Source organism: Suillus fuscotomentosus (genome assembly GCF_016647785.1).
Source record: "Suillus fuscotomentosus strain FC203 chromosome Unknown F5891scaffold_134, whole genome shotgun sequence".
NCBI classification, from domain to species: Eukaryota; Fungi; Basidiomycota; class Agaricomycetes; order Boletales; family Suillaceae; genus Suillus; species Suillus fuscotomentosus.
In genome coordinates, this window is record NW_024539646.1 from 58,346 (window position 1) to 76,518 (window position 18,173).

At 47.2% G+C, this 18,173-nt stretch overlaps 4 protein-coding genes across 4 annotated transcripts; 2 read left to right on the forward strand and 2 right to left on the reverse strand.

Moving 5' to 3' along the window:
• Positions 1–1,719: 1,719 nt before the first annotated feature.
• F5891DRAFT_964563 (P-loop containing nucleoside triphosphate hydrolase protein) lies at positions 1,720–5,209 on the reverse strand (the record flags this gene model as incomplete). The annotated part of the gene is made up of 10 exons (XM_041376105.1): positions 1,720–1,935; positions 2,032–2,172; positions 2,225–2,432; positions 2,570–2,892; positions 3,088–3,339; positions 3,394–3,629; positions 3,686–4,210; positions 4,266–4,483; positions 4,620–4,735; positions 4,790–5,209. 10 exons carry the CDS (start codon positions 5,207–5,209, stop codon positions 1,720–1,722), a joined length of 2,655 nt encoding a protein of 884 aa, XP_041217931.1.
• Positions 5,210–6,949: 1,740 nt separating this feature from the next.
• Positions 6,950–9,093, forward strand: F5891DRAFT_964554 (kinase-like domain-containing protein; the record flags this gene model as incomplete). The annotated part of the gene is made up of 5 exons (XM_041376103.1): positions 6,950–7,139; positions 7,198–7,221; positions 7,274–7,311; positions 7,369–7,593; positions 8,866–9,093. Coding segments are annotated over 5 exons (705 nt in total), but the record flags the coding sequence as incomplete, so codon positions are not given.
• A 964-nt stretch (positions 9,094–10,057) lies between these two features.
• Positions 10,058–12,062, forward strand: F5891DRAFT_1197879 (uncharacterized protein; the record flags this gene model as incomplete). Its single annotated transcript, XM_041368551.1, has 9 exons — positions 10,058–10,358; positions 10,421–10,873; positions 10,910–10,932; positions 10,982–11,183; positions 11,240–11,371; positions 11,431–11,461; positions 11,517–11,652; positions 11,704–11,879; positions 11,927–12,062. The coding sequence occupies 9 exons, from the start codon at positions 10,058–10,060 to the stop codon at positions 12,060–12,062; spliced, it is 1,590 nt and encodes a 529-aa protein (XP_041217933.1).
• A 4,940-nt stretch (positions 12,063–17,002) lies between these two features.
• Positions 17,003–17,896, reverse strand: F5891DRAFT_1197882 (uncharacterized protein; the record flags this gene model as incomplete). Its single annotated transcript, XM_041368552.1, has 1 exon — positions 17,003–17,896. The coding sequence occupies one exon, from the start codon at positions 17,894–17,896 to the stop codon at positions 17,003–17,005; it is 894 nt and encodes a 297-aa protein (XP_041217934.1).
• Between the last annotated feature and the right edge of the window lie 277 nt (positions 17,897–18,173).

Consider the following 18,173-nt stretch of genomic DNA (forward strand, 5'->3'; position numbering starts at 1 on the left):
ACACTCACTTGGCTTTGACATCATCCAGGTGTGACCAACCTAACCTTAGATTCGAAGACCTCAGAAATATCTTTGAACCAGCACCACTACCAGCTGCTGTCAGCAAGAGATCACAGCTGAAGGTGATGAAGAGAATTCACCTGTACCTGTAGGTTTGATGTATCACTAGTAACTACCTATAACTACAAGTGATTCTGAATACAATAATTGCTGAGGGATGTAGATGGTGTGATACATCACTGTATTGTAGACTGTAGGTTCTCTATGGCTCTACTACATTCCTTAGCCATGTCTGCATATAGTAGTGCTGTGTGTTCCCCTTGCTATGCTACCCATCTGTTGGTGAGATTATGAGATCGAGATCGATCAGCATCTGAGATCATTACAAAGTCAGGACACCATCACTGAGATCACCAGATCACGATCATTAAGCTAAGAATGGACACGCTAAAATTCTCGAATATATTCTACCTAGTACGTATTGTTCGAAGTTGCGACACGCGGGAACAAACAGAAGGCTAAAACAAATGAGTGTATACTCAGCCATACGCTCGTAGTGTAGTGGACTAAATAACTAACCTAAAACAAATGAGTGTATACTAGGAAAGTCAGTTAATGAACAAAGTATAATAACGCGTATCTCTACAGTACTATGAGATCTAGTAGGTGACAAATGATCTACACAATGAGTGCAATTAATAGGCAGGGGCCTTCATAGGTGAGACGTTCCGACAAAATCTATCCAGGAGACCGCCGTTGGTGCATACGGTCCTTGGAGGAGAACTTGGCAGAATGGGCAGGACCTGAACCTAGTGGAACAGGATTGAAAGTCTGCCCCCGAGAGGTACCAGCCTGAGTTGACTGTGATCCTTCACTACAAGTATTACTGCGGTTCCATGACGAAGCACCAGGTTTTAGTGCGTGAGGGTAGGAGAGCCGTTTTTTATGTACCGGAATTGTCACAGACGTACCCAGGCTCCCAACAGCTACCGGCGCACGCTTCTTATTAAAGATGTCATCAAATGGATCGGAGATAAGGCGTTGGGGTTGCTCGTCGTTCTCCACAGTCAAGCGGCTTTCATGGTCGCCACCGTCATTCCAGTCTTGGCTATCATTCCAGCCCATCTCATGGCCACGACCGGCCAAGTCCACCTCTGGTACTTTATCCCGGCGGTCATCCTGTGAGCCTGCAGGTTGGTCTGACTGATCATTGGGAGAAGAAACTGGAGCGGGAGCCAAAGGGTCGGCGGATAAAGAGGCGGGGCGGGGAAGGTCGGGAGGAGTGGTCGGAGAGGTTGGAGGTGGGTCGGAGAGGGATGAATCGTCATCTCCACACTGCGACTGAGGTAGCGTTGTGGCAGTACTAGCTGTAACAGGTGCCCCCTTGATTATGATGTTGGGTGGTACCTGCTCATCTTTGCGACGCTTGTGTGAGCTGCCCTCGGACTCATCATCAATACCAACAGTCGTGGACTTAGTCTTGTTTCCCTTAACCTTACGCTTTGCGGCTGGTCTGGAAGGAGGGAGTGGGGTCTTGGCTGTCCCTTTGACACGCGCCTTCTGTTTGGTAGCCTTTTTCCTTCCGACGGGTTCATGGTCGACGTCCATAGGGTCGTCGTCATCTGTAAAATCATCTGACTTCGGCCTTGATACAGATATCAGATCTCCAATGGCGCTATCATCATCATTAAACATGCATCCTACAGAGATGCTTTTTAGTCAAGCCCTCGTCAGTTGAAGTAGACACTTACGAAATTCCTTGTCAGCACCTACAAATGCCTCATGCATTGCGCCCTTTGAGAATGAGATATTATTGAGAAAGACATCGGCCGTCTTCAAGGCGATGGCTCTGTAAACATGCACCTCTTTGGGCTGAGGGTGACGGTAGATCCGCCCACGCAATTGGCGATCGTCCTGCTCCGACCAAAGGGTATCCTACCATAATGATCAGCTACACCTGGAATACAAGCACTATAGGAATGCGCATACCAACACTACCATTATATTAGCACATGCCAAATTTAAGCCTACCATACCTACACCTGACAAAATCAAGACACGCGCTCCTTTGGTCCTCGCAGATGACCTGAAGTCATCCAAAATGCCCTTGCGCTTCTTCATGGGTGTCTGTCCATTAAGTTCTAGTGCATGAACGCCGTGAAGGTCCAAAACCTGAAAACAAGGATTCGATCAAAAGGCTGGAGTTGTCTACTGTATAACTCACATCCACGATAGCCTGATTGGAGGTGACGAAAGCCGAGAATACCACGATCCTGTCTGGATCATCTGAGTGAGTATTTCCAGCTGTGAAGGCTACGTTAGGAACCAGGTTGCGACCGCTCTCATCCATCATCAATGGCTGGCGACCGTCAGACTCCAAATGGTATTTCAGGAGTTTAGCCAGGACGTCCAACTTCATGCTTTTGGTGGGGCTGACGTCCCACTCCTCCAGAGATTTCGGTCTTGTCCATGAGTGTTCCTCAGTTGGGTTCATATGCGGGTGAAGGATGGACCGCCTAAATTCAACATAGAAATTCTGTACACATTGCTCAGATGACAGCCCAATGACACGTCTGGAAAAATTGACCTCACCTTGCTCATCCCTACAATGGGACAGTCATCGATATATCCCCGTGCAATATTCCTCAAATTCTCCATCTCCCAGTCAAGCAGCCTTATTTTTAAGCTATGGTCATGATAGGGAGGGAGGCCCAGGATCTTACTGCCCGTACTGTCAGTGGAATCTAGGGTATGAAGGATGACAGCAGGGGAGAACCACTCTCTCATACGCCCCATCCATTGTTTCATCGCAGGTAGGTATTCTTCTTGAGCAGCCTCCGGATTATGGCTGCCGACCAAAACGCCTCGCAGCATTGATCCCTCAACTCCCGCCTCTCTCTGTGCCTTACGGTCCCTTCTCTGAGCCGCTGCCAATTCTCGGTTCATCTTCTTGAGCTGTGCAGTATCCTTGAATTGCGGAAGCCCTAGCAGCTGACCCATAATCCAAAGGTCCTGGCGTCCATCAAATTCAATATTGGCCGCAAAGTCAGTAACATTCGTTGATTGATGGCGTCTATGCTGGCTTACCGTGGGTTTTGTGGTGACCGGTGTTGCAGTCATTGCAACCATTAAGTGAGATCTCTCCTGAAGTCCTCGAGCTGCTATGTGTACTTTATTGTATTTCCTTGCGCAGTGAGCTTCATCGAAAAACGTCACGTTATATCCACGACCGAAGAGGGTACTTGGGGCAGTTCGTTCAAAGCGAGGGCTAGCTACCGGCTGCCCGTAACTGTCCCTCTCGCTATCGATGAATACGGTGACTGCATCATCATGCGCTGCCTACCCCACATAAGTTATTTTGTTTTCTGACAACAGACCTCAGAAGTCACTTACATTTGTCGTGGCCAAAATGATGCGCCGTATCGAAGGCTGCTGGCATTTACTCCAAGCCGTTGACCACCACTGTGAACGTGCGGTATATTTGCCCGCGTAAGGAAGAACGTCAAACGTCGCTCGCCTTAGATAGCGCTGTATTTCGCTCATCCACTGATGTTGTAGGTTAGGAGGACTCATGATGACGGTTGGTAAGTCTGGAATGTTGCCACCTGTCTTCTGGTGGCAACGTTGTGCTGTGGGGTATCCGTCAGCGCATGCAGCTGTGCGGGAAGCCCGAAAGATTGCTTACAAAATTTGCCAGGAAACTTCCCGTGTTTCCTGTAATGATCCTTGTAGTGTGCAAGGCACGCAATCAAACCAACAGCCTGCATGGTTTTTCCAACCCCAACGCCATCCATCAGCATCACCGGCTTACCGTCCAAAAACCTGTCAATTAGCCTCAGGATGCCAACTAGCTGGTGCCACCGAGGCGTCAAGCTCTGTGCCAGGCTCGTCGGATCATCAAGCCATCGCTGACCTTCTTCACTCCACGGGTCAATGGCGGCGTCAGGGTCAGATCGCGTCTGGAAAAAAGGTAGTCTCTTCTCCGGCAGGCCTAGGTATTCCCAAAGATCATCCTCGCTGCACTTGTCATATTCCTCTACTCCACTCTTCCAGTCACTCACATCCATATTCTCTGTGAAGTCTACCACAACCTCATCGCCATCAAGCGGCACCATTGCAGCAAGTGTGGTCTCGATCAGAAGTTCGAGCTCCTTGACTTCTCGTTCAGTGGCCAGCTTGTCAAGCGCATCCCGTAGAGATTTAGGAAGCCCTAAACAATCACCGTTAGTCATCGTGTAGATGTCAGTCAGATACTGGTCACGAACGTGCTATTAATTCTGCTTTGGCGGGATCTTTCTTGGCAGCAGCCAGCATCGCATTCACCTGTTCACGACGCGCATCAAGGTTCTTACTCGTCTCCTGGTCTTTGAACACGCTAAGAAGGGTGAACAAGGTCTCCAATTTCTTCATGTAGGTGCGGATGCTGGCCATCGTGGGTTTTGCATTTGCGGCCGTGATGACTGCCCGAAGGTTAGCTCCCGCTCTAACTCACCAACCTGCGCAGCTTACCTAGCCATTGGTCTTCGACCTCCCTAGTCTTCTTGTCGATGCTGTTAGCCTGTCTTTTGATCGTCTTCCGATATCTACCCCACGTCGATACCAGCACTGTACTGACAAACGTCATGATGGGCGCTATAAGGAAGGATCCGTCGGTGAATGCATCGTCACCAAACAACACATCAGCCAGTTTGATGGAGACGATCTGTTTCACCTGCGCAGCTTCCATCGTCGGAAACTAAGTACATGGCTATATCATATTATGAGAAAGATAGATCGGCACATGACTTACATCATCTGCAGTCCTGCAATTCAACCTGGCCATGACATTGTGCGGCGCGCAACCGCTGTCTTCAAAGATGTCATCGACCAATTTGTTGATATTCCATTTGGCCCACGAAGTCTTAACCCAGGTGTTCCATAAACAACGACCTTCATGGTCATTATCTTGTCGTTTTACACCGTAGTGTTCAGCAGGTTCCTCAGCCATTTTGCAGTTGTTGATGAAAGCTTCAACTGCCTGAGCCTTGCCCACGGTCCATCCAGTAACATCATGATATTTGGCCAGAGCAGTTGCATCATCGCCATGGTCGTACGCCCAAGGTTCGCTAAGAACGTGTGTCACAGACTGCCATACCGGATTGGACCATGGCAGCGTTGGATTGGCGATCCAGAGTTGGATCAGAGCAAGAGGGTATGGAATGGTTGGCATGACTAGATCTTTGGGATACTAGTTAGCTCGCCCTCCTTTATATTCAACGAGGCTGCCAGGACGAAAATTTTGGAACTTGCCTTATGACAGTTTCCCTCGCCACAAGCCCAGCGAGTGCCGACTCGGGTATCGATCGTCATCGCTAAGCGCTAGCGTGTGGAAAAGACGGATTACTACCATATCATATTATAGGCCCTTACGGTAACTTCGTGACCTACCACTACTTAGTGATTTTCAACTACAGACCTCAATTTTGCACCACTCACTTAGCTACTTCACCGAGTGCATTCGTTGAACATGTTCTTCGTATACCCTATTCCAAGTGACATGAACTAATGTTATAAAGAAATGATGGAGGTCGTATATTCTGCGTGACACACAAGTGTCTACCGACACTAGCAACTCCGGTTTTTGTAGTGTCGTCGGGAACAGTTCCAAAAACTGCTTGTGTTCCAATTTTTGGCGAGTGCGGTCCATAGTCAAGAATCTGAGTGCTTTGCTTATATGCTGCATGGACAGCAGCAGGGCGAGTAAGGCGCGATATAGCAGCACGAAGGCCTATAGCTGACACACGGAGTAACGGTTCGACGTCCCCATGCTTTATGGAAAAACGACTCAGTGGACAGAAAATCAGTCTCTTCGTGCGAATATTCCGCCAAACGGTCGCAGGGTTTACCGGAAGATCAAGAATGGACAGGTTAAGGATCGCTGTGCTGATAGAAATGTAGCAATGACTCAAGCGAGCCGCCATCATGTCTGGTGGCTGGCGGTCAGTTGCGAACTTGTATGAGGTTGGGGCGCAGAAACAGATGCACAGCTGCTTTCAAGGGCTCGTGCTGAGAATGTTCCAGGACAGACAACGTTGTCATGGGGAAGGCGTTGCTGCTGACTGGACATACAAGCATGGCTTGCCAGTTAAGATCGAAGCGAAGCGGAATGCAACATCAGGCTGTTGGACGATTAGATAATAAATGCGATAGTGACCACCGATTCACTTACGGATAAAATGCTCGCTCTGTGTCATCGATGAATATTGCACCGATCGAGTTGGAAGTTATCGAGTGTATTGGGTGAGATGACATTCGCACAGTTATCATTTCCCATGATATTCACTGCAGGGATCGACTGCAATGGGCTGCCATCCAGCCGAAGTAAAAGAATCGCCCATCTTCTTCGGCAGTCCAGGCAGTATCGCAAGAGGAGTTGCGGGCACCAAGAAACGCGAGACTGGAGAGTGAGGACATAGAAATAGATGAACAGCGATCACAAAAGCTATAGGAGAGGAATGTTTTGTCTGGTAGAGACCTAGAGTCCGCGGAAACTTTGCGCCGGTTTAGAGTCTGGAAACCTTACGCAATTAATGTTCGTGGGTTTTTGTTTCCTTAGTGAGTGGTTGGTGGTTGTGCTTCGCTGCGTCTCACATGGTTCTGCATAAACAACATGACCGAACCAGCCCTAAGATTTGTTCATCGCAGGACGGAGACTATCCTGTTGCTCGTGGCGGGTTCAAGGAGATATGGAAATGCACCTTTCACATCGATCGGACATCGACCAAAGTTCGTTTGCTGTCTTTTGTCTGTTTATCTGTCTAAAATTTGATTTGGCAGGTCGCAGTGAACGCAATGCAAATAATGTACCATAGTGATGTTTATTTTGAACAAAGAAAGACAAACGCAATCCAGGCGAGTGTCTTACCGAAGGACTCAGTCTATTACTTACACCACGGGCACCACTTCGTAGAGGATAAATCGTGAACTCAGGAATTGTGCTGCCCTCAACCATGCAAATATTGTACCCATCTATGGTTATACGCATGGCTTCGGCCTATTTCCAGCGATAGTCACACCTTGGGCAAAAAACGGTAACCTGTTCAACTATCTGGAGCGTGAGGGTGCGGCTCTTACTCTCGTCAGACGATTCCAGTTGGCAAGTCTTATCTTGATGTATTTTGGGTAGACCACAGAACTAATGAAACACTTAGCTAAAAGACATCATAGCTGGTCTGCAATATCGTATGTGACAGATACTGTCAGTGCCCGCCCGAGCTCTAACCATTCCTCATAGTTCACGCCAACTGTGTCATCCATGGAAACCTCAGTGGGGTAAGTTCGATCTTCTCGAATCTCGATAGCTTCATTTTATTTAGACGCGAGCTCCAGCCCAATGTGCTCGTCCGTGATGATGGCACTGCGTGCATTGCCGACTTTGGTCTTTCCTTGATGTATTCAAAGGTCATAAGCGTCACTGAAGCTTCCTGGACTTCCACCCTCAAAGGAAACGTGCGATGGATGGGTCCTGAGCTATTACTAGAGAAGGAGGATGGATCTCCAACTCGTCCGAGCGAGCAGAGCGACATCTATTCGGTCGGCGGTATCATGTTGCTGGTACGTCTGGGGTAATCCCTGCCTTTGGTTGATATTACTAATTTTGCCCTTTAGGTCTTCACCAACAAAATTCCTTATCATCGCCTCCGGCGTGACGTCATGATCTTCCTCCACTTATCTAGGTCGGAAACGCCCTCCCGAACTCATTATCCTGAGCTCCCTGAAAAGTATTGGCCATTTATCGAGCGATGTTGGTCTAGTGATCCTCGGGATCGTGGATCGTCCATCGACGGAGGAAGTTGATATAATGATCAGGAACGAATTTGACTCACTGTCGAGATCTGAGATGTATCCTATTGCTCATGGCGACCCCCATCAGACAGGACTCCAAGACCTCTCAAAGTATATCTCCAAGGTTGGGAACGACCCTCTTGCTTGTGGTGAGTTCGCAGACATTTGGAAATGCACCTACTACGTTGATCGCGCACCAGTCCAAGTTCGTTTCGCAGTGTTGTTTGTCCATCAGTTCAAAATTGATAATTGGGCAGGTCGCGGTGAAAGTATTGCAGGTATGCGCTAATGATAAATTTGGGCCGGCAAGGACGAAAAAGACCAAGGTGAGTTTCTTGACGAAGGACTTCATCTATTACTTATGGACTGCCAGCTCGTAGAGGATAATGCATGAACTCAGAATATCTGCCAACCTCAACCATGCGAACATTGTACCCATTTATGGTTACACGTATTATGGCTTCGGCCCATTTCCAGCGATAGTTAGTCGTTGGGCAGAAAGGGGCAACCTGTCGGATTATTTGAAACGTGAGGATGCGGCTCTTACTCTCCTTAGAAAATTCCAGATCGTAAGTCTCTTGTATTTCATGCAGACCACAAACTGATGGCAATCTCAGCTGAGGGATATCATAACTGGCCTGCAATATCGTACGTGCTAGTTATTCTCAGTGCTAGACTTGGAATAGTAACATTCCTCACAGTTCATGCTAACAATGACATCCATGGTGACTTCACCGGGGTAAGTTCGACCCCCTTCCAATAACTTTGTAACGTGCTGATATATGCTGATGGCACCGCGTGTGTTGCCGACTTTGGTCTTTCCTTGATGTATTCGGATGTCATAAGCATCTCTCAGGCTCCCTGGACTTCCACCCTCAGTGGCGATGTACGATGGATGGCTTTTGAGCTGCTTGGAGAGCGAGAGGACGGAACTCCAGTGAGGCCAAGCAAGCAGAGCGATGTCTTTTCGTTCGGCAATATCATGTTGCAGGTACGCCCGGAATAGTCTCAACTTGTTGATGTCATGAGCTCTGCCTCTAGGTCCTCACCAACAAAATCCTTTATCATCACATCCGGCATGACTACATGGTCGTCCCGTACGTATCTAGGTCGGAAAGGCCCTCCCGAACTCATTATCCTGAGCTCCTTGAAAAGTATTGGCCATTTATTGAGCAATGTTGGTCTACTGATCCTCAGGACCGTCCATCGACGGAGGAAGTTAATGTGATGATCAGGAATGAAATTGACTCGCTGTCCAGAATTAATTGATTCTCGCACTTGTCTTGTATCCGAACATCTGCTTTACAGTCCAGCCAGATAGATGAACCTAGGCATCTGTATACGGTTCACTCCAAGATTTCGCTAACTTGTACTGTATTCATTCAGTATTAAGTGCTACCAACTTGCACTATATTACCTAACATAACATACCTTATTACTGTTGTATAAGGCGGCCAGTCATTAGCCCGCGTAACTGTAATCATTATCAGGGTGAATATGTGGAGTTAAAGCACAAGGTCTCAAACCATAGGCATTCCAAAGACTATACATAGCAGAGTGTGGTACCTGGACGTTGAGAAGGATGGCAATTTTTTAGGGGACAACAAAAATGATGTTATTATGTCATGGGGATCACCGAGGAGCAGCCCTAAGTTGCGGCCACTATACATAGCTGAGCGCTAAGCCATTTGAGGAGCAGAGATACTGTTGTGTCCCACCGTGACAAGCTTCGACCTATTATGGAAGTTCAGTGTGATTACATGGGGATCAAATGTAGAGTGATTGAAGTACCCTCACCTCCACATAACATCCAAGATATGTCCTCGCTGAATGCAAATTTGTCGCACCGCTACGGATGTATTGTTTTTTTTTTTACGACTCAAGCTTTGGAAACACCATGGTACTGGTACAAGGGCTCCACTTGAGTCATTTTAACTTGATGATAAATGAAAACGCTAACCAGTAGACCCCTCGTGGTCCGATAATTATGAAATTACTAGTAGTGGCAGATCTGGCAGCTACTGACACGATATGTCAGCATGCAACTGGCACCCATGACAGCTGTCTTACCACGAGTAGACAGGGGCGAAGGAGCTCTTTCCACTGAGTTTTTTTTTCCATTCTATTCAATTGAGCGTGTCATAATTCACAATTCACACACTTAGCAGTAGTCGAAATTACCTCTTAATGCACTATTGTCTGGTGCCCAGCCCATTCAAGTCTGTCAGTTGACATGGCCCCGAAGATCAACAGGCTCATTTGTCAATTTCCAAACTGCAAGCGTGTTTTCCAAAACAAGTCGGGCCTCACTCAGCACATACACACCAAGCATCCATTACCCCCGCAAACTCAGGAAGAACTCAATCAAACAGCTCCACCTGCAGGTCCCAGTTTTATTCCTCCAAGGGAACATTCTCCCACTCAAGCGGAAAATTGGGGTATCAACGAGCAGGATGAGGCAGGGTTTGTACCTGAGGAAGGCACTTGGGTGGACATGGGGCGTTTGTTTCAGACTTTCCATCCACACATGACCGGTAAGTAAGTTTTCGAGGAGTCTTTCATACCATGTCACTCATATATTTATTTCGTGACTTAGCACGCAAATCCGATGTTAATGGTACATTTATCGACCAGGATGCACCCCTGCTGCCTCGTACAGATGCCCCATCAACTGACTGGACGCCCTATAATGATAGGGTCAAATTCAAGACTGCAGAGTTTCTATTTACATGCAACCAGATGTCCACCAAACAAATTGACACTCTACTCGACTTATGGGCCGTGACTCTGATAAAACATAACAATGCTCCCCCTTTTGCTAACCATAAGGACATGTATGCTACCATTGATGCGACACCACTCGGGGATGTCCCCTGGAAGACGTTCTTGATGTGTTTTAATGGAATCAAGCCCGAACAAAATGTGCCACCATGGATGACTGTACAGTATGATGTATGGTATAGAGATCCACTGCAAATTGTGCATGACATGCTTGCAAACCCTGCCTTCGATGGAGGCACTGAATACTCACTGTACCATGATTACACCAGTGACAACAAATGATACTGGAAAAACTTTATGTCAGGTGACTGGGCATGGAACCAGGCGGTATGTTTTCAAATATTCATGTTCAGAGCATACTGACAATCATTTTAAGGATCTCATTGCCAAAAACCAAGAGACTTGTGGTTTGACATTTGTGCCATTGATTATTGGCAGTGACAAGACAGTTGTATCCATCGCTACAGGCCAAACAGAATACCACCCACTATATCTTTCCATTGGCAACATCCACAATAGTGTACGATGCGCGCATCACAGAGGCGTTGTTCTCATTGGGTTCCTTGTGATATCAAAATGTAGGTACCCACACCTATTATTTGTCCTGAATTATATACTCATTTTGTTCGTTTAGCTACAAAGGAACACAACAATGATACTAACTACAGGAACTTTCGACATCAACTCTTTCAGCAGTCACTCGCCAAAATATTCGAGTCTGTGAAACCATTCATGGAAACCCCCGACATCATGTGCTTCCCTGATGGTCACTTTCGACAAACAATATATGGTTTAGGTCCCAATATAGCTGATTATCCAGAGCAGGTGTTGCTCTCTGGTGTTGTGCAGAACTAGTGTCCGCAGTATGATTATCTTTTCTTTGGTTTCTTAACGACTCATTTTTTTCATAGGTGTCTGGCAAACAGCAAGGACCTTGATGGTGGTCAACCATGTCTGCATCGACGTGAAGTGCACACTGAGCTGCTCATCAAACAGCTAACATATAAACAGGTTTGGCAAGAGTACAGTATCATTGGTGATCTTGTCGTAGGTTGTTTCCTCAAACTCAGGGCTCAATCTCACTCTTCACACCACTAGCCATTCACTAATGATTATCCTCGAGCGGACATCCACGAGCTCCTCTTGCCAGATCTCTTACACCAGATAATCAAGGGAACATTCAAGGACCACTTGGTTGACTGGGTAGAAAACTATCTAAATATCATGCATGGTGCTCGCCGTGCAGCCAAAATTATGGATGACATTGACCGCAGGTATGTAAGTTATCGTATTTTTGCTAATGACTACTAATAAAAAGCAGGATAGCAGCAGTAACCCCATTCACAGGGTTACGGTGCTTCCCTGACGGGTGTGGATTCCAGCAGTGGACTGGTGATGACTCCAAGGCCTTGATGACGGTGCGCAGTAGTCTTTGTTATGACTCAGATAGAATCTAGTGTAACAGCTCCAATAAAGGAGATCAAGAGTATGGGTTCAAGTAATCGACAACCAGAGGTAGAACTCTGGCGAAGTGATCGAGTATAGGCTAGTCTCTTCGCAAAGAGCTAGATCAGAAGGCACCCTCAGGTCCTAGTCAGGGAGGAGCAGCTTCGATATTAGTGTAGCTGCGGTCAAGTTACTGCTATGCATTGCATGGAGTACCTAGTGATCGTGAATGTAAATAATATATCAGCTATTCCTCGTTACAGGTACCATCCATAATGGCCAGAAAAGCCAAAAAAAACTTCAGTTGCATCAAATTTTTTGGTGGATGGAGGTGTACAGGTCAGGACTTATCACCTGAGATGCTCAGTTACAGGTCAAACAATTCAGCTCTATATGCTATAAATCACACAGATGAGTCTCTGAAACAGTAGCGAGGGTCTTTGATCATGTATAGCCACATTTTGTAAGGATGCGCCAAATTGACCTTGGAAGGAAAAAAAACTCTCTCAAATTTGAGTATTATCAAAATCCATCTGGAGGTTTTGTTCTTTAGGCAAAAACAAGCATTTTGCCAGAGGGATAAAAAACCGGGTGAAATTTTGAGGTGCTAAAAATGTTGCACAAATGTAGCGGTGACTAAGTGATGTGCACCATAGAAGTGAAGCAGGGATCAAGAAATAAGACAGGGATCAAGAAGATGATACATGCGTGGTCCTGCAGGTGTGAAGAGAAAATGATGGGGTTGCTGTAACATTACCCCCCTGTCAATGTCTGAAGTCTCCGACTTCAATCACAATTTGGGTAGAGCTCTGGGTCGAGGTCAGCGTCCTTGGCGAACTGGTTCTCATACTTGTCTGCCTCATTAACAGTTCTCAAAGTCGAACATAGAAAAAAATTCACAGCAAGATTTTGCGTTGCCGGTACAGCATGTTCAAACTCCGCCCTGCCCTGTCACTCGACATCGTCATTACTGGCATCGACGGTGCCAAAGATTCAATCCGATCATCAATTGTTGTCATAATAAATGCCCTGAATCATGTCACGCTCTGGACAGAGAGGTCGAGGTGGTGGCGGTCAAGCCAGTGTGTCTGCCAGTATGGACACTGGGAAGAAATGCACTATCCATTGGGAGGGGGTTCGTAGCGCTCATACGGAATGTCTCCTTGCCTGGTGCAAGGAAAATGAAGATGCACACATCAAGCTGTTCTCCGATTCCGCAAAGGATGCGAAGGAGCAAGGTCAGAAGAAGAAACAGAGTGGAACTTCAAGAGATACCTTTTATTCACAGGTCGCACAAGCCGTATTTTCGAATGATGAGGATCTGGAGGTCCAATGACTTTTCAAGGAGGACCCAAAGGCATTTATCAAACCAGTTTCAACTCGTTTCGGCACGTATGTATCCCGTTCCTGCATTGTCCCTCCTCCCACTAGAATCACTGATCAGATGTTTTAGGCTCAAGAAAAAATATAACGAGTTCAACAAGGAGCTCAAGCAGTCAGGAGCCGGAAAGATGTATGCAGAGCTGCAAGAGGATCCAATGATGAAGTCGTTGATTGGTAAGTTTTAGCCGCTGTGGAACTGCACATGTCTTAATCGTATCTCTGTTAGATACAGAGCTCGAAAAATTTCCCTGGTGGCCTGAGCTTCATGGCTGGTGGCACACAAACCCAGCTTTCAATTACGCCTTCTCTATGGCGGATACAGGGCAAGATTTTGCGTCCACTGCATTAGAACATTTCGCTATCTCAAAGCAACCACAAGCACCGGCCGCAGGCGACAATGACACTCACACAGATGAGGATGCCGAGGACGGAGAAATAGTTGAGATCAGCGCTCATACTACAGGTGATGCTGGCATTATAGATGCGCCAGATGATATGATGGTTGACCAGCTCCCCTCCATGGAGTCATTCGAATCACCGTTGTCAGCACCATCCCCGCTGTTATTTTGGACCATGGTCCTAGCGACACGCCCAACTCATTCTCACTCGCTCCATTACCACACTGGTACCAACGACCCCAACCTCCTCCCATCACAACTTCCAACACACACGGCGTGATATCGCTGAACTCTCCTGAGCGCTCACCGGTACCCAATCAAAGCACCACCCACAATTCACCTTTCTTTTCTGATTTCAAGGAGTCATCAGCTAGCCCTCAATCCACACCCATTGACTTGGAAGATTCGGACATTGGTGCTAGCTGAGCACTGCAGTCTCTTCACGTCAGCTCACTCAAAGGAAGTCGCGCAAGTTCACCCTCTCTTTCTACAAAGCAGTCTCGTGCACGTGCACCTACTCAGAGTGCTTCGCCTCAATCTAGTTGCCCCCCCTCTTCATCACGCAAACGCCCTGGTGGCAGCACTCTCGATCAGACCTCTGCCGCTGCAGATAGGATGTCTCAGATGGCAGATTCCCTAATGACGCACCTTAACAGCAAACATGAGGATTGTGTGGAGCACGAACACTATAAACGCATGAAACTTGAGACCGAAATTTGGGCTCATGATCTCAAGGCCTGCAGTGCTCGTGATGAGCGGGAGCATGCGATGTGTCTATCTGACCAAGATCATCAGCACCAGCAGGAGAGGATGACTCAACAGATGGAATTTGCAAGAATTGAGATTGAGCTATCTCATGCACGTCGGGAGGAGGAGGAGGCTCGAATTCATCGTATTGCTTTGGAGCGCGGTCTTGATCAAAACTAAGTAGGTTTGCACTATGTTGTCACATAACAGGTTTTCAGGAAATGTATTCCATGTTGTACTCGATGGTGCCAACTCAGAGAGCTCACTAAAACGCTCCTTTCTCGAGCAAATCTCAAGCACAACTGACCCCTCCTAGAGCTCGCCAAAACGCTCCTTTCTTGAGAAAGTCTCAAGTGCAACTGACCCCTCCTAGATCTCACTACAATGCTCCTTTCTCAAGAAAATCTCAAGTGCAACTGACCCCTCCTAGAGCTCGCCAAAACATTCCTTTCTCGAGAAAATATCAAGCGCTACTGACCCCTCCTAGAGCTCACTAAAACACTCCTTTCTTGAGAAAATCTCAAGTGCAACTGACCCCTCCTAGATCTCACTAAAACACTCCTTTCTCAAGAAAATCTCAAGTGTGACCTTGCGAGCCAAAAGGAATATGTATAGGTACAACTACATTTAATATAATACTAACTACCTTTGCTCCAACGACGAAAGCAACCGTGTCTTTAATGTGTTATGAAAATCCTGCCCCACAGTTCTAATGTAAGTCTGATCACCTACTGCGCCACCCTGTTGCTGATCATCCTCTCCTCCATCACCGTCAGCTCGCCTCAATCTCCGAGTTTGCTGATAGAAGCATATGTTTGAGTCTTCGCGGTTTTCTGTTTCTTCAATTTCAACAATTAAGTTGTGCAGAATGAAGCACGAACGGATCCACATGTTCGCGTAGTCGAGGTCCTTCTGGCTTTCGATTGGGATGCAAAGCTCCCACAGTGATTGGAACTGGCCCTTGATAGAGCCGAAGAAGTGCTTCGAACGAATGCGGACCTAGACACTGGGTGAGGACGACGAAAGTATATTAGTACTGATGCTCACTGTTGACAGGTTATAATTGAATGTCCTTTGCTCGGCCGTCAAAGACCCTCCCGCTGGCTGTTTGTATGGTGGCACACACCAAATTCGTGCAGCATATGCCAAGTCCGCCCACAACCACTCTCCCGCACCAAAAAATGACTCAGGATGCCAGGAGACCCTCATTCGTGCAAATATGTTCGAGTTGTGAAGACTCCTGGGTACGCCAATGATGTAGTCAACGATACACAGATTATGAGGGAATATGATGACCTTTTGGATTGTAAGTCGCTGCTCTGCACACTGAGCTGATAGTAGATACTTACCTGGGCTGTTAAAGAGTAGTCAGAGTTCTTGTCAAAGAACCCTTCGCCGTGCCAACCAGGCTTCTCGTGTAGAGGGGACGGAGTCCCATCTACACAAAGGAAACCGCCGCACCACTCACAACATGTCTTCTGCTCCACATACACTTTTGCCCGCTCTCACTCAATCTGGTCCTCACGATCGAGTGGATCAAAATGTATGGCGTGATCATGCAGTTGCAAGATCACGATCATGACTCGCTTGTAGCAGTTGTAGATGGTCCCTACGGACACTCCAGCCCAATCGGATATGTCTTCGGTAGTCACAGCATTGCCATAATGGCCGACACCATTGAGAAAGATCGCGAGCTGGACGGCGACAGGAAGTTGCGGATTATTCGAGTTATTATGGAAAATGGGGTGGGCTTGGATTAATGTCGTGAGTTTGTTGAATACCTCTGCATCAACGCGAAGCTTGCAGCGAAACTTTTCAGGTGAGAGCAGCGCCCATTCTTGCAGCAGGTGTAACTGCGGTGCGCAAGTCAGAGATGGACGCACGTCAAGTACCCGACACTTCTCCACTTCATCATGCAGTGCCCCAATCGCATCAATAAAGTGTGTAAACACTTGATTGCACATGTCTGGGATATCGAGTGATAGGACATCAGAATACGCTGTTGAAAGCGAGGTTACTAGAGAGCTGATGGACAATGTGGATACAATGGATGACATCGGGGACTCCGGCCATGTTGGCGATGCAGTCCATATGCTGACATCTGACCCACTATCACCATCTGATCCCTTATCAGAGCTATTGTCAGAGCCCTCCTCGAGGAGCTGATCTACCATAAATTTAATCAACTCCATGTATCGCGTGACCGTAAGGTCATTTGTCGTTTGCTTCAGACTACGAAGTAGTTTTTTGCGATCCGATTCTCGAGGCATCTTCCGATGTCGTTGCAGAACATTATCAATATGATGGTCACGGTAAGGTACGATGATGATGGGCAGTGGTAAGATATGAGCTTGATTTGTCATCGTCGGAGTTCTAATTATCGGCAAGTCGCAAATTTCTTACCTCTTGAAATTTCTACGATTTTAACTTTGAGGACCACTATTGTCTCTTTCATTCTCCCATTGCCTGAGCTGATAATGGAATGCGTGGGTGCCAGGCTTGGCAGAGATAATGTGCTTGCCCTTAAGGTCTGGGCAGTTGGCTGAGAGGTGGTGTGGTTCATGTTTATTGCAGACACGACAGAAGTATTTGGGACATTTGATCTGACAGTGGCCTTCCTCATTGCAGTAGCGGCAGGTGATGGTGGTATAGTCGACGCCATTGCGGTCATCGAATGTTTCTTCAGAGGGGGCCCAGATGGATTGGGAGACATATTCTGGTTCTTCTTCTTTGACAGAAGGAGCAGGCGTATAGTTAATAGGACGAGAAAGTCTGACACTGAGAGAGATGGTCTCTCTTCTCTTCTGTCGGCTTCGGCGCGGGGATCCCAGGGAGTGGACAGCAAGTTGGGATCTGGGTGGAGCAGGGATGGGGGTATCATCATCTGAGGACGAAGGGGAAGTTGGGACGGTCTGTGTCATGGGTTCTGGAGAAAGGGAAATAGAATAACAAGAGGAACATAAATAATCGTCTGGTCTAGGGAAGTCAGGAAGAGCCATGGCCAACTCAATTCCTTTGTCCATCAAACGACAGAGAGTGAGGTATTTGACCTTCACTTGCTGGGAGACGACAAGTCTAGCTTTGTTGTCGATCATCATGGAGTTGGTATAGGCGATGGTGAGGTCGGCGGCATGGAAGGTGGTGATCTGTGCAAGTGCATTGAGATCTTCATAGAAAAATGATTCGAGGGGAAGGATACAGTCATGAGATAACAGGGCAGCTTCAACAAGGGCTTGTCTCTTACAGAGAGCAAGGTCAGAGCGATGAATGTCAAGAGAGGATGTGGAAGAGGAAGAGGATTTCTTGGAGGCAGGCATATTGCTTGTGTGTGGTCAGATGAGGAGTCTAGCGAGTCTGAGGCGGTCTTTATAGGTTTTCAGGATTTCTTGGGCATTGGCAAGTTCCTTTTCAGAAAGCCATGAGTTTTCAGAACTGGGATACCCTTTCCATGACACGAGGAAGCAGCATTTTCCTTTTATGTTTCCCTTGTGGGCGAGAACGGCTTCTATTTCGGATTCTTCATGTCCATTAATGAGGTCAGGGGGTGGTTCAGGGTAATTGGGTCCGTGGACTTCTGTTTCATGATAGAAGGAT